The sequence below is a fragment of the Capricornis sumatraensis genome, chromosome 1 (assembly GCF_032405125.1).
Source record: "Capricornis sumatraensis isolate serow.1 chromosome 1, serow.2, whole genome shotgun sequence".
Classification (NCBI taxonomy): Eukaryota; Metazoa; Chordata; class Mammalia; order Artiodactyla; family Bovidae; genus Capricornis; species Capricornis sumatraensis.
In genome coordinates this window covers 32805349-32821249 of record NC_091069.1, presented here as the reverse complement: position 1 = coordinate 32821249, position 15901 = coordinate 32805349, and the positions used below count along the sequence as shown (strand labels likewise).

The window sequence follows — 15901 nt, the reverse complement described above, 5'->3', positions numbered from 1 at the left end:
TTGATTAAGTTCCTCCAACCTCCTCAGAGGTGGCCTGCAGTCCTGTGTGTGGCTGGTGGCAGTTTAGCGCAGCCTTGCTCACCACAGTGGCTTCTTGTTTATTTTCTTCCTTGGGTGATGTGTCTTCTTTTTTTTTTTTAGATTTAAGGAAAGTTTCCCTTTTTAAAAAAATTTTGATTCTAGCTGTGCATGCATCAATTAACTTTTCTATCTTTAACTCATTTTTCTTTGGTACAGAAGGGTGAACTCCCAACATGTGCTCCGTCTACCAATTTGAACCAGAAATCCCTAGGCTATACCTTCAGCTGCTTTATAATTCACTGTCATAGCACTGTCTCCAAAGGTCTCTGTATGGCCTTTTCAGCAGAGACTTTGATACACATTTAATGAGTGGCGTGTGGTTCTTTATTCCCCTGGCAAACTCCCTAATGTATTAGGGCATTTAAAATTACCTTCAGATTCTCTTGGCCCAGAAATTAAATACCAAGGCTGATTTAACAGGCAGAGTTCATCTGATGCATTTAGTACATATGAGAAAGACTCCTGTTTTCCTATACCCAGGTAAATGCCTGAGAACATTATTTACTCATCATTACTCCTCCCACTCAAGAATTTTTACCATCCCAAATCGCCTGTTAGCTATCCTTCTTTGACTTCCTTAGCTGGACATCTTTTCCATTTGAATTCAGTTCAGGTGAGCCTTTCACCAATTTGTACTTTTGGATTTAGCTAACACATTGTTTCAAGTAGATTGGAATGAAAAATAGAATCATAAAATCATAAAAATAAGTTCATAATTGAAAAATGTTGGTTGTTCACCCACTATGACTTCCCTGGTGCCTCAGACAGTAAAGTGTCTGCATACAATGCAGGAGACCGAGGTTCGATCCCTGGATTGGAAAGATCTCCTGGAGAAAGAAATGGCACCCCACTCCAGTATTCTTGCCTGGAAAATCCCATGGACGGAGGAGCCTGGTGGGCTACAGTCCATGGGGTCGCAAAGAGTTAGATGCGACTGTGCAACTTCACTTTCACTTTCTTTCTTTCATCCACTATGTGCCAGTCATATGTTAGGTATGCAGTGTGAACACAGAGGTGGAATAAACCCTGTGAGCCCAGCTCTCAGGAAGTTTACAGCCTCTTGAGTTGAGGCCAGACAAAAAGTAAAGGCTGAAGAGTAATTGCGAACTGTGACAAGGACTCTACAGGATACTATGAGTGAGTACAGAAGAGGCTTCTCTTTTAAATTTTGTAATCAGAAAAGGGGTTTTCAGTTTTTTTAGAACAACATTGAAGGCTTCCCTGGTGGCTCAGCGGTAAAGAATCCGCCTGCCAATGCATTAGACACGGGTTTGACTCCTGACCTGGGAAGATCCCACGTGCCACAGAGCCTGTTCTCTAGAGCCCAGGCACCTAGGTTGTTAGTCTGGCTTTCATTCTGACTTACTCTGTTTTTAGTGTAAATCCTTGTGTATCTTTTACAGTTTTGTCTTGCTTTTGTTTTATTGTGGCAGAAAAGTTCAGGGCCTGTGTTTGAATGAAGTAGCATATTTGTCCAGAACACCTAGGAAGTTTAGGGAAGTCATGAAAATGAAGATGGGTTAGGAGACTTGGGCTGTAGTGTCTGGGTAGTGAGTATAGAGAGGAAGATATTTGTCCTAACTTGGGAGACCAGTAGAGGCTTGATGATCCGTGGCCGAATGGTATGAGAGCTATGCTTGGGGAAGTAATTTTAACCATGAGAAATCCAATGAGCAACAGCTTAAAAGTTCTCTGGACACTGGTGAACTAATAGGAAAACCTTTACAATATTTGAGTTACACTAACCAAATGCATGCTGAAAGGTGATGATGCCAGTGGAGATGGAGACCAGGAACAGATAGATTTATGAGCTGTTGAGTAGATGAAGTAGAAAAAGAGGCTGCAGGATGACCGTGAGTGTCAGGGACATGCTCATCACGTGAGCGCCCTGCTAGAGGTGTCCCTGACAGCCCACTGTTTAGCCCTTCTCTTTTAGCTGCCCTCTGATGATACGCCTTTATGAAGTAAGGAGCTCTTTGGATCTCAGGGGTAGGTAGACACCGTGGTTCTGCTTTTTTTTTTTCTTTCTGCTTATGTTTCCATGAACTCCTCTTCAACAAAACAGAACAAAATTAAGCCTTGCTAGTTCTCCCTAGGAAATGGTAACCCACTCCAGTGTTCTTGCCTGGAGAATCCCAGGGACAGGGGAGCCTGGTGGGCTGCCGTCTATGAGGTCACACAGAGTCGGACACGACTGAAGTGACTTAGCAGCAGTAGTTCTCCCTGCCTCCCAATTGCTACCTACCTAGATGGCTTGGCAGACACAGTACTGCCAGCTACTTTCTTATCAAGCAGCTGGCAATGAGGAGAGGCCTTAAGAAAAGAGGTAGGGGGTGCTCCTTAATATCCCCATCAGAATGGCATCGTCGGCTGCGTTAACTAGGTCACTGGTTTGCAGCAGAGCTTGGATGCTGTTGCAGGAGGGTGTATTTCATGTTGAAACATCTAAGGAGTGGTGCCTACTCTGGCACTGCATCTGCCTTCCTGTAACAGGCTGTGTGCAGCTGCTTAAAGGGCTTGCTGACAGAGTGCAGACATGGGCTCGCCTTCTAATGAATTGTTCTCTTGTACCTGCTTTTTCCCGAAATGCTCTGTGGGATAAACTACCTTGTAGAGAAGATTCTTTGTCATGTGATTGTTCTGTTTCCTTAGAGACAACAGCAGTGCAATGCATTAGATGCCAGATCCATAGAGAAAGAAGAAGCGTTTGCTACAGAACGTAAAGGTTTGATAGCTTTTCCTTGCCTTTATATTTATGCTACTTGAGCTGCTGGGCTGATAATGATTTTGTTTATTTTAGGCAGGATGCTAGAGCCTCTGGAACTTCCCAACCAGTTATTTTAAAGAAGGGAAACCCATTGTATCTTTCCTCGCCTGGTTAATTGCAAAAATATGTTAAGAGTCAGCCTTTCTTCCATAATATGTATGTTTCCATTTTTAAAAACAGGTTTCAGTAATGAGCATATGAACGGGTCAGGAAATGAGATTGCATCGTGCATTTCATTGACCTCTCTGTGAACAGTAACTTGTTTAAGTATTTAAGTTGTCTTCTTTTCTCATCATTCTAGAAATACAGGAGTTGACATCTAAAAAGTACAGCCAACTTCCTCTCTAAGTTTAATGAACAAGGAGAACAAAGAAAGAAAGATTCAGAGATTCACTGTGGAAAGGGTTTTAAATAAAACAGTATTTTTCTGAGGCTTCTCTAGTGGCTCAGATGGTAAAGAATCTGCCTGCAATGCAGGAGACCTGGGTTTGATCCCTGGGTCAGGAAGATCCCTGGAAGAAGGGAATGGCAACCCACTCCAGTATTCTTGCCTGGAGAATTCCATGTACAGAGGAGCCCAGTGGGCTACAGTCTCGATGATTTGATTATCTCATTTCTAACACCTTTTGCCTACTTTTTCAGTATAATCATATTAAGCTAAGCAATAGATTGCTAACTATTGCTTCATTTTACAATTCTATCCTTTCCCAGAGCTAGAACAAGATACTTGGCTTCCTCTGGGCATCTCTCAAGATACCTAGCATGCTGTCTAGTGGTGAAAATTCTGTATAAGAATGTGTTTGTGGTGAACCTTTCCTTCCTGAGAAATACTTCATTCTAAGTCTTATACCACAAATGGCTATGTTGAACTGCCAGATATAGGAATGGAGGCATGTGTGTCTATTGCTAGGTCTTTTTGACATTAATGGATTAGTTGCAGTGTGTTCAGATTAGAAGTTGATTTTGGAAATTTTAAGTATTTTCTTTTGGTTAATTAATCGTCAATAACCAATAAAGTAAAATGTACTTCCCTAGAAGTCAGAGAATCCTCACTGTAAATATGTAACATAATATCTATGCTATGCTTATAGTATCATATGGTTTTTGTCTAGTAGTTTTCCCAAAGGAAGTTCCATTGGCCTCTTTAACCTCTTTGCTTTGGCGGATAACCCTGGAACCTAGTGGAGTAAAGGAGACGGTTGGTCTGGTGTGTGTGTACTCAGTTGAAGTGTCTGACTTTGTGAACCTTTGGACAGTAACCCACCAAGCTCCTCTGTCCATGGGATTTTTTCAGGCAAGAATACCCAAAGGGAGCCAAGAATCTTGTTCTAGCTCTGCCATTTCCTCCTCCAGCGGATCTTCCCGACCCAGGGATTGAACCCACATCTCCTGTGTTGTAGGTGGATTCTTTATTGCTGAGCCATCAGGGAAGCCCAGTTGGTCTGGTACATAGACATAAATAAAGACCAAAATATGACACCATTTAAGGAGGTTAAAAATGATCTGCACTTGTCATAACCATTGTCTCAAGGCAGGGTGCTTTTAGAGAGAGTAACAGAGGGGATTTATTCTTCCCTGAGTAGTGGTCTTATATGGATGTGAGAGTTGGACTGTGAAGAAAGCTGAGCGCCAAAGAATTGATGCTTTTGAACTGTGGTGTTGGAGAAGACTCTTGAGAGTCCCTTGGACTGCAAGGAGATCCAACCAGTCCATTCTGAAGGAGATCAACCCTGGGATTTCTTTGGAAGGAATGATGCTAAAGCTGAAACTCCAGTACTTTGGCCACCTCATGCGAAGAGTTGACTCATTGGAAAAGACTCTGATGCTTGGAGGGATTAGGGGCAGGGGGAGAAGGGGATGAAAGAGGATGAGATGGCTGGATGGCATCACTGACTCGATGGATGTGGGTCTGAGTGAACTCCGGGAGATGGTGATGGACAGGGAGGCCTGGCGTGTTGCGATTCATGGGGTTGCAGAGTCAGACACGACTGAGCGACTGAACTGACTGACTTGACTGAGAACTCTAATCTGAAAAATCCATGTGGGCAGTAGAGAGATGCCTGGGTTAGGATGGTGAATCTGTGGATTAATCTGTTTGGTGGCATTCAGTTCAGTCACTCAGTCGTGTCCGACTCTTTGCGGTGGCAATTAGAACCAGGTAAAACTGGGTTCCAGTGCTGGTACTCTCATTTCATAGTTTTGCGACCTTAAGCATGTTAATTACCCTCATTAACCTTTCTCTTTTTATTTTTAAAATAAGAATACCATCATGAAAAGTAGCATGAATTCCAATAATGTATCTGAGGACCTAGATCAGTGCTAATGCTCATACTTAGTAAATGTTCATAGTGCATCACCCCTTCCCTCCCAACCCTCTGTGGTGTTCTGAGAGGAAATATATGCAAAATATACAGCAAATCTTGCAACTGTTAACTTCATGGTATTTTTTTAAATAAGTGTGTTCAATAACCTTTTCTGAATTATTAAATTTTTTTTTTTGCTATTTTTTTGACCGTGCCTCACAGCTTCCAGGATCTGATTTCCCCAAGCAGGGATTGAACTGCCCACCCTCAGCAGTGAGAGTACAGAGTCCTAACCACTGGACTGACTGGACTGCCAGGGAACCCCCCTTTGTGAGATTTTTAATATTCTTTTGCTGTCCTGGTCTGTGGTTAATTATTTAAAATAATTACATTGTAGTCTTGTTATAAATTATTTTACACATTTTTTTATTGTGAATGATTATCAAATTGGATTTGACCTAAAAATTTTAATATGTTAAACTAAAATATAAATGTCTATTATTGTGAAGACTAGTATGAAGACATCCCTGGTAGCTCAGAGGGTAAAGCATCTGCCTCCAATGCAGGAGACCTAGGTTCAATCCCTGGGTCAGGAAGATCCCCTGGAGAAGGAAATGGCAACGCACTCCATTATTCTTGCCTGGAAGATCCCATGGACAGAGAAGCCTGGTAGACTACAGTCCATGGGATTGCAAAGAGTTGGACACAACTGAGCGACTTCACTTAGTATGAAGACTAATTGGAATATAAACTTCTTATGGGCAGGGACAGTGTTTACTTGCTTTTGTTTTTTTCTCAAAACCCTTAATATTGCTAGGCATCAATTCAGTTCAGTTCAGTTCAGTTCAGTCCCTCAGTCTTGTCCGACTCTTTGCGACCCCATATATCGCAGCACGGAATTAGCCATGGATTTTTGTTTGTGTACGGATGTGACCTTTGTTTATTTAAATGGAGTTTGTAGAAATCAGAAGGGCTTTATGGAGATACTGAAATTTCAGGAGCCATTTCTCTCATTAAAAAAGTGAGAAAGAGGACTTCCCTCATGGTCCAGTGGCAAAGACACCGCAGTCCAAATGTAGGAAGTCTGGGTTCAAACCCTGCTCAGGGAACTAGATCCCAATAAACAACTTGCTTGAAAGAGGTGGAGGGAAGTGTAATTTGATGGAGAAAAGAATGAAGTAGTTTACAGTGTGGATTTTGAATTTGTCTTCATTTATGGTGGAATCTGCTACATAAACTTTTAAAGATGAGAAAAGTATGATTAAAGTGAGTAAGAAAGATAATTTCAAAAACAGCACAAGTATCCAGGGTTGAGGGCAAAATAGCTGGCTACAAAAATTATAATAAGTGATTAAATGTACTTAACTAAAAATGGTTGAGTACCTATGTAAAGCATTGTTGTGGGAGATACAAAAAAGTAATCAAGTAAATGAAAACATATTATTTTATTTATATTACAATAAAATCTTTTTTCCTTGCACAGTAACAGCAATGAACAGACCAAAAAATCTGGTAAAAAGTCCCCACATGCATGGTTGGCAGTTGACTGTCAAGACAAAGAGAATTGCAAGACTGTGACTTTAAACCTCTGCAGTTAAAGAATATTCCGGGAGGAAGAGCAAGATAATGAGCAAATGCTTTTAAAAGTATAGCGCAGGGATAAGTATCCGTCTGTCTGGGTGACTTCCTATAGAAGAGGTACACCAGAGGGCCTGCAGAAAATGACAGGTACCCAAGGTGTCATTCGTCCTCGCAGGCTTCAGACTTAGCTTTCTTCACGTACCCCTTCCCGTGTGCATGTTAAGTCACTTCAGTCCTATCCAACTCTTTGTGACCCCATAGACTATAGCCTGCCAGGCTCCGCTGTCCTTGGGATTCTCCAAGGACTGGAGTGGGTTGCCATGTCCTCCTCCAGGGGATCTTCCTGACCCAGAGATGAAGCTGCAGTCGCTTATGTCTCCTGCACTGGCAAGTGGGTTCTTTACCACTAGTGCCACCTGGGAAACCCACATACCCCTTTTTTAAGTAGAAGTTGTGTTTAAGCGACAGTATTGTGCTTTCACATCCTTGGTTAGAGAGTATTATCTGGAAATTGTTTACCCCTGGATCTCAGTCAACTTATAAAATAAAAAAGCAAGTAATCACATTCAGTTTTGGTCTGAAGCCAGGTATTAGTTTTTTGGGTTTTTTTGTTTTGTTTTTAATCAGTAGTCTGGCTGACATAATAAGTAATTTCTTCACTAAATGAACTTATTTTGTTAGGCTGAGACGAAGATTCCAAAAGATCTTTGAAATTAAGGTTAGATTTGAAAGTCATTTTCATAAATTAGAGATATGTTTTTGAAGGAAACTGTTCATATAAGTTTACCTAGTCTTCCTTGGAACAGCCTGCTACTGCTGCTGCTAAGTCACTTCAGTCGTGTCCAACCCTGTGCGACCCCATAGACGGTAGCCCACCAGGCTCCCCCGTCTCTGGGATTCTCAAGGCAAGAACACTGGAACAGCCTAGAGGTGGCTAAAAATGCAACCAAATAGAAGCATTTGTAATACAGAGTTCTAAGGGGAAAGAATAAATCACCCAAAACCATACCCTAGGACTATTATCATTTTATCTTTCCTATAGAAGCGACTTTACAAGAGCTATGATCTAACATCATGCTATTGGTTTTATTTTATATACATATATTTACTTTTATTTATTTGATTATTTGACTGCACCGAGTCTTAACTGCAACACGTGGCATCTTTGATCTTTGTTGCGCCCTTCAGATCTTTTTAGCTGGGTATGCGCTCTTTAGTTGCAGCGTGTAGGATCTAGTTCTCCGACCAGGGATTGAACTTGGGCCCCCTGCACTGAGCACACAGAGTCTTAACCACTGGACCACAGGAAGTCCCCATGCTGTTGCTTTTAATTTGTAGGCCAAACAGTCATAAGTTTTCCTAAAACTAGAGCAAGGGTAGTAGAGCCACTGCACCGTAATGATTCAGAACACAGACCCAAGAGCCATGCTGCCTTGGTTCAAGACCCGGCTTCTGCCGCCTGATTTGTCTGTGACCTCAGGTGCATTACTTCTCTCTGTGCCTCACTGTCTCCATCCATAAAATAAAGGTAATAATAGGATCTGCCTCCTTGGTGGTTGTGAGCAAATCCATGGGGAATGTTAGAACTGAATCTGGCATGTATGAAGCACTCAGTATTACTATTGTTATGAAAGGCACTCTCCACTGTGTTGATCCCATTACGAAATCACAGATGAAAGTGTGCTATAGCTACAAGCATACCTACCAAATATAACAGCTAAAAATGTCATTATTCCATTCTCAGAGAAGAGTCTCACCACAGCTAAATATAACAGAGAGGTTACTTCTTACACACTCTGCACACGACGTCATGCTGACTCATGATCAAATATTTCCTGCAAGCCTAATCTGTGTCTCATAGTATGCCAGGTGCTCCTAATACAGTGATAAAAAACCATGTACATTTCCTGCAGTTTAGTAGAGGAGATAATATAGATGGATCTCAAATGTTTTATTTCCTTGCTTTTTTGGGAATGTGGTGGTAGGAATGTTGGGGGAGGTGTGGAAGTTTGGATCAACTCAAACCATTTAACAGGTCTTTTTTCTACTAACAGTCTCAAAGTTCTCTCTGGGTTTGTAAAAGACTTTCCTTTGCAGTTTGCTTTCTTAGTGATAACAGAAACAGTACAACCTCACTTTAGAAAACTTGAGTCAGTATAGTAAGTTTTCTTCCTATTTTTTTTAATATATATTTTTAAAATATTAAGCATGTTTTTCTCTGAAAATCAGAAAAAAATTAAACTTGAAAAACTGGAGGACAGGAAAGTATAAATAGGCAAGAAAAATAATGCCCATAATTCTACTTTCCTTAACATTTTGACATATTTCCTTCAAATATTTTGCTTTATACATCATATTATTTAGCTAAGACCAGGTGTGTGTATGTATAAATAATTTTATTTTATAGGATTATTGTAAAGATAAAACAATGTTTTAAAGTCCTAACCACTGTCTAATAGATGCATATCAAACATTCAATAATGGCTAGCTAATATAATAGTTATGTTACCCTTCTTTTTACCTCTTACATGATAAGCTATTTCTCTTGTAATTGGAAGGCTCTTCATAAGGATTATTTTTTAATGCTAGCATAATATACTATATTTATTGATATACCATAGTTTACTTTTCCTTTCCCTCATATTTGAATACTTTAGATTTCTTCCAGAATTATTCTAAGTATTTTCCTAAATATTTTAAAATGTAAAATTATCTTTATATTTCTGATTAATTCCTTGGAATATATTCCTAGAAAGGGAATTAGGAGTCAAAATGTTTGAACTTTTTAAAAGATCTTTGATGGGCATATTGTCAAATTACTTTATAGAAATTTTGCTTAATTTTATACTTTTACTCTTGCCTAAAATAGTCAGTTAAGGGCCTTGTCATAAAATCCTCTCTAGCTTTAAGATTACCTTAAATTTTAAAAATATTGTTATTTTTTACAAGGGAAAATGGTCTGCGATGTTAGCAAATTTCTTTGCTTTTCATAAAATCATTAGAATTCATCCATCTTTTTCTTCCTAATTTTTTCATTGCTTTTGAACTTAGAAAATCCTCTCTATCCATAGACCTGTAGGTGAGCCTCTGCTTTATATAAACATTTATACTTAATTCTTTAGTACACTGAAATTTTATTTTTCTTTATGAGGTGAACTGATCTCAGTATTTCCCCATAGCATGTTGCAGTTTTTCTTACTTTTATTAAATACTTATTGCATTATATGGTAATTATTTTTTCTGTATTTTTATTCTTCATAAGACTTAAGTTTCTGTCCTTTTAATTTTTATCCTCAGCAGTTGGCACAGTACCTACCACTTTGTAGTGACACAACAAATATTTGATAAATGAAAGAAAGAAATACACAGTTATATATAATTTGTCCTGGAAGATTTTAAAGGCATGATGAGCTATTCTTCATCTATTCCTGGTTTTAAAAATCTTACGAGAGATTCTGTGGTAATTTTAATTTCAAGCTAGTCTACATTTCACAGTATCCTCCAGAATGAATTGGAGTGGTCTGGTCATAGGAGAAGTAACATAAAACTGACTTATACAGTAAGTTAAATTTTTACTTTCTAGTAGGATTTTTGTCTAACCAGTAACCAGAAGCTCTATACTTGTTATCTAAGCCCCCCTATCACTTGATATTCCCCCAAACTTATCCTGCTCCACCTAAAAAAATAAAATGTACCTTTATAATGATCAGAGTACTCAAATGAACAGCTACAGTTTAAATGATGACGCTCAAATGTTTTTAAACTTGACATTTTCACATGGGTTCCATTCTCCTGTTTCTGACTGCTTGCAAGATACAGGTAAGATATCATTTACCTATACTTATCAGTGCCACTTCAGATTCAACAACTTCACCACTGAAATCTATTCATCTTTACCTTCCTGCTCATTCTCTCTACCCCTACCAGTCCAATACCAAATCCTGTTTCCTACTCTTGTGATCCCTAGTTTGGATATATTACCACTATCCACCCAGTAGTCAAGGTAAATCTCAGTTACTCTTTACTCACTGACCACATGCACTTAATCGGTCGCCACATCTTATCTATCTATATTACCTCCACAATGTTTTCTCTCTGCCTCTTCCCCGTCTTAACTCCCAGTGTCCACCCTTGTAATCGCTGATCTGGACAGTTGCCATAACCTCTTCATTGAGGTCCCAGCTTCCATTCCTTTCACCTTCCGAACCTCTTCACATAAATGATTTTTTAATGGGGGTGTGCATTAGAAAGAATCCTCTTGCCCCTGAAGGTTCAGATTCACTAAACTGAAGGTACAGTTTGAGTATCTCAGCACAAAAAGCTTCCCTGATGATTCCTGTGTTTACCCAGATTAAAACCAGTATTTTACAAGCTTCTGGAATTACCATTTCAAAACCTTACTATAGTCATGTCATCCTTGGCTTAAAAACTTTTAGTGCCTCCCCTACTGCCTACAGTATAAAGTCCAAACTTCTTAGCTTGTGATAGAACAGATATCATTAAACTCTGGCCCTAATCTCCCTGTCAGATGCATCTTTGGCTACTCCCCTCCCAGGGCCTTTGAGTCTAGCCAAATAAATCAGAGACCCAAGTATGCCATGTACTTTTGGATTTTTGTACCTTTTTCCTTACCATTTCTTCTGCCTCGGTTACCCTTCTTTCTATATCTGGAAAACTCTCGCCTCAATGTAACTTTACCTGAAAACTGTTAACCCATTATTCTTCCAGGCAGGGATAACAGCTCCTCATCTGTTGAATTCTCAACACTTGTGTATACTTGAATTGCTGCTCCCAAGTAGTTTGCATTTGTGATGATGATGTGTGTGATGACACACACATACATACGTACATATACATATAGTTAGGTCACTGAGATAAAGACAGTCTTACTTATCTTATATGAGTAGGTACCCAGTAGGTATGCCCCTTTCCTTTTGATTAAGAATTAACAAATTATACTGGGAATGCCCTGCTGGTCCAGTGGTTAGGACTGCGTGCTTTTCACTGCCATGGGCCTAAGTTCAGTCCATAATCAAGGAACTAAGATCCCACAAGCCTTGCTTTTTCATGGCCAAGAATAATAATAATAATACTTAACAAATTCTCAAAAAATATATATTAAGAAAAAGAATTAAATTCTGAATCTTCTTTTCATATCCACCCCTTCTGACTAGCAAATTACCTTTTATCTAGATCATTCATCTATTTCTGTCTCCTCATCCAAAAAATCGGCCTGTCTTGTTAACAAAGATGGAACCCCTCAAATCACAGTACTGAGTGATAGTTGATGGTCACTTGGATATCACAGAATTAGTTAGTGTCTAAAAGTCCTTGCTGATATCTTCACCAAAGGGAGATATAGAACATCTGGTGGGCTTTGCTGGGTAAGTTTTGAAGGCAGAGATCAACACAACTGATCTGGTGAGTTGTGTCAGTTCTCCTACTTTGTAAGTAAGTTTCTGTAACTGGCACCGTTAATGTCTAACACACCTAAAAGAAGCATTCTTTTCAGTTTTTGTCTTGCAAGAACTATGACATATTTTTCCTTTGAAACTGGGAGTCATTTTTGATGTATTACATCTCCTGAGACCACATCTAAGCTGTTGGCTTTCTCAGTGGGTCTAGTGGTAGATTCTACAGTCAAGACCCCCTTTAAGTTTTCAGATGCCTCTTCGATCTTGGGTTATAAACACATACCAATTTCCCTAGCAAAACATGTTAGGAGTTCAGAGAGGGTATGAAATTTGTGGGCAGTTCTGATTAATTTATAACTTACAATCTAATCCTTACTGTCTGGTTTTGAATATTAGAGAAGCTTTGCTATATGTGATGTGCTGTAAGATAAAGATTGATCATGGTATCTACCAAGAGATAATTATTAAAAACTTCTGTGGTATCAGACCAAACAGAATGCTACAAATCATGAATTTTATCATGTGGATCCATGTTTGGGGAATTAAAACAAACTTTTTTTTTTTCTATTGTCATTTTTTCTCAAAGAATGTCAGAAAGGAAATTGAATGCAGTAGTATCTTCAATATTGAAATATACTGGGTAACTGCATAAGTTCTGAAAGCAACATGAACATGTCCTTATCTATATTGAAAATGGGTTGCCAATAATAGTATATTATAGAGGCAAAGCACATTGTGTTTGCAGAACCAAAATGTTTCTGATGCCTTCAAGAATGAAAAGCTATCGTGCTGGACTTGTTTCAGTCACAGGAATTGTCTCCTCATCCCCTTTGGACAATAGATTGAGAAGAATCGCAAGAATATAAGTTTGGGGTAAAATGAAGCCAATTTTCATCTTCACTTCCGTTAATAACCAGCCTAAAACAATGGATTATAACTCAACACAGCACTACCATTCATAGGCTTGAAATTTGGGGGCAAAACTGGATATCTGCCTGGAAAGTAGGTAGTGAGATGAATAATGTGGAATCGAACTCCAGCCTCAAAAAGCATACTTCAGTTCTGAATGTCTTACTTTGTCATGCAAAGGAAGAAATGTGTGACAATAAGCATAGTGCTGTGGCTTAAAAATCAAGAGACCTAAATCTGTTCCCTGCAAATTACTTTCCATCTTTGATCCTCTCCATTAAATGAGAATTCATTAAAAATATTTCCCTATCCAGAAACGAAGTTGGTTTTTAAAAAAGAAGTGTAGAAGTAGACCCACCCATCTCTCAGTACTTTGGATCTACCTGAAACTTTCCCCTTGAGTCTGTGTTTGAACGTACTATGAAACCTGCGAAAATAATAAAGGCTCTGGTCCTTTAATACTCACTAGGATAGGGGCTTTCCTGGGGGTCCAACGGTTATGACTCCGCACTTCCAACGCAGGGGACTCAGGTTCCATACCTGGTCGAGGAACTGAGATCCCACATACAACATGGTGTGGCCAAAATATACGGGGTTTCCTAGGGTGCTAGTGGTAAAGAACCTGCCTGCCAATGTAATGTAGGAGATGTAAGAGACACAGGTTCGATCCCTAAGTAAGGAAGATCCCCTGGAGAAGGAAATGGCAACCCACTCCAGTATTCTTGCCTGGAGAATTCCATAGACAGAGGAGCCTGGTGGGCTGTCCATAAGGTCGCAAAGAGTCAAACACGACTGAAACGACTTAACATGCATGCACGCATATATGTATTCACTAGGACTTGCTAAATATAACCTCTAAAAAACAATTTCATAATTAACTCAGCTATTAAGAGATAAGAAGGAGCCAGGAGGTCATTCTCAAACACCTAAATACGAGAGAAGGACTTCTCTGCCTCACATTTCTGCTGTTGATGGACAAATTTCTCTGAAAAATACTTCTTTCAGTTTAGGGGAGGAAGTGAGTGATTTCCCAGGAGGAATATTTAGCAATAGTCATGTGGTTCCAAGTGTAAGACAGAAGCCCTTTGTAACTGAGCTTTGTGGGTAAGGAGAGGGGCTGAAGAATGGCTGAAAAGCAGAATCACAGATTCTTTTTGGTAAGTTTGGAATCATTCATTCAAGACTCACAGGAGGAAGAAAGAAACCTTGAGTCCAGAAAACTGACCAATAAAGACAAGTTCTCAAAAATGCTTACCTTCAAATTTAAATTTGGATTACAGATATGGCCTCATTGTTAATCCTGTAGTAAAGGATTGATAAAAGAACTTAGTATTTAACAATTTAAATGTTTCAGTAAATTGTATACAAACTAAATCTGAGGGAAGACCGTGAACTTTAACCAAGTCTCAGGAAAAGCAGGCATGTTGCTGCTGTGGCCTTTGTAATACACCACGAATGCCACACACCTAGTGTTCCTGTAAATGCCTTCCTGGAATGCAGAATTCAGATTCTTGGGTGCTAAAACTGTAAAACGAGCCACCAGAGTTACATCCCTGATGGCTCAGATGGTAAAGAATCTGCCTACGATGTAGAAGACCCAGGGTTTGACCCCTGGGTCGGGAAGATCCCCTGGAGAAGGGAATGGCTACCCACTCTAGTATTCTTGCCTGGGAATATCCCATGGACAGAGACACCTGGTGGGCTACAGTCCTTGGGGTCTCAAAGAGTCAGACATGACTGAGCAACTAACACTTTAACTTTCAGCCACTTGGGTACAATTTGCTGTTCCTATTGGGTAGTGGCTCTAGGGTCCTTTGGCTTTGACCTTCTTGCTGAGTTTACTTAGGCTGAAAGTACTGATTTCTAGCCCCATTCCTCAGGGATCCCTCTGTGCATATCAGGAGCAATATTAGTAGTTGGTCCTTTGCCCTTATCACTTTTCCGTTTGTTTCCCCTCATTTCACTGGTCATTATTAATATAGTGTCAATGTCTTTTCTTCCAGTCCTCCTCGCCCTCCTACGAACCTGAATGACACCATGGTGAGCCACATGTCCTCCGGGGCGCCCACGCCCACCAAGAGGTATGTGATGCTTGTGCCTCAGTCCCCGCTGGGAGCTGGCTTCTGACCTCTGCCCTGAGAAGCAGAGCGTTCCACAGGGCAGAAAGGACTGGGTTTCCTTCTCTTCCTCTGACTGTCTTTTTATATTATCTTCTATGTTTTATCCTCCTGTTTTTTTCCCTACTAACATAAATATAGCAACTGAAGGAGTCTGCTTTTGAGTGGTGCCTGAGGTGGATACTGTCGCTTTGTGACAACCAGTGAATGTGGTGTCAAAGCGAATTAGGCTTGTTTGAGATATCTTTATTTTTTAACATTAAACAATATTTTGATGAGCATGAATTTCAACAGTTTTGCATTAAAGTTCTTGGAGAGTCAAAGATCATTACTGCTTTCTGATTGGACTGCATAAATTGAGCTAAATCCTTATGCTCTCTTACATCATTCTGTATAGAATTTATAAGCATCTAAGATGAAAAGCCTGAGTTTCTCTCTTAATTATACAAGGACTTTCCTTAGGGTCCTTCAAGGCACCAGAACAGTATACTCCTTTCTCCTCTTTATTTCATTACTCTTCTCCAAAATTCTCTTAGGTGGGACTTGAAAGAGCTGTATGAAATGGTTGACTTCCCATCTGATTTAAGCTGTTCCCTCACCAGAGCAATGCAGAAAATTTCTCAAGGGCACACCAATAAAGAATTCTTTCTAGCAGTCATCGCTCAAAAAAAAAAATACAAAAAAGCCTGAAGATATTCCCACCAACTCCCCAAGTCCTTCCTGAAGAAG

General features: G+C 39.7%; 1 protein-coding gene across 1 annotated transcript in view; it reads left to right on the top strand.

The window, feature by feature from the left end:
• The window catches only part of DTNB (dystrobrevin beta), a 209167-nt gene that overhangs the window by 114518 nt on the left and 78748 nt on the right, over nucleotides 1-15901 (top strand). The window contains exon 9 of the mRNA XM_068964051.1: nucleotides 15059-15136. Within this exon, the coding sequence (XP_068820152.1) occupies nucleotides 15059-15136 (78 nt within the window). The remainder of the gene's footprint in view (nucleotides 1-15058; nucleotides 15137-15901) is intronic.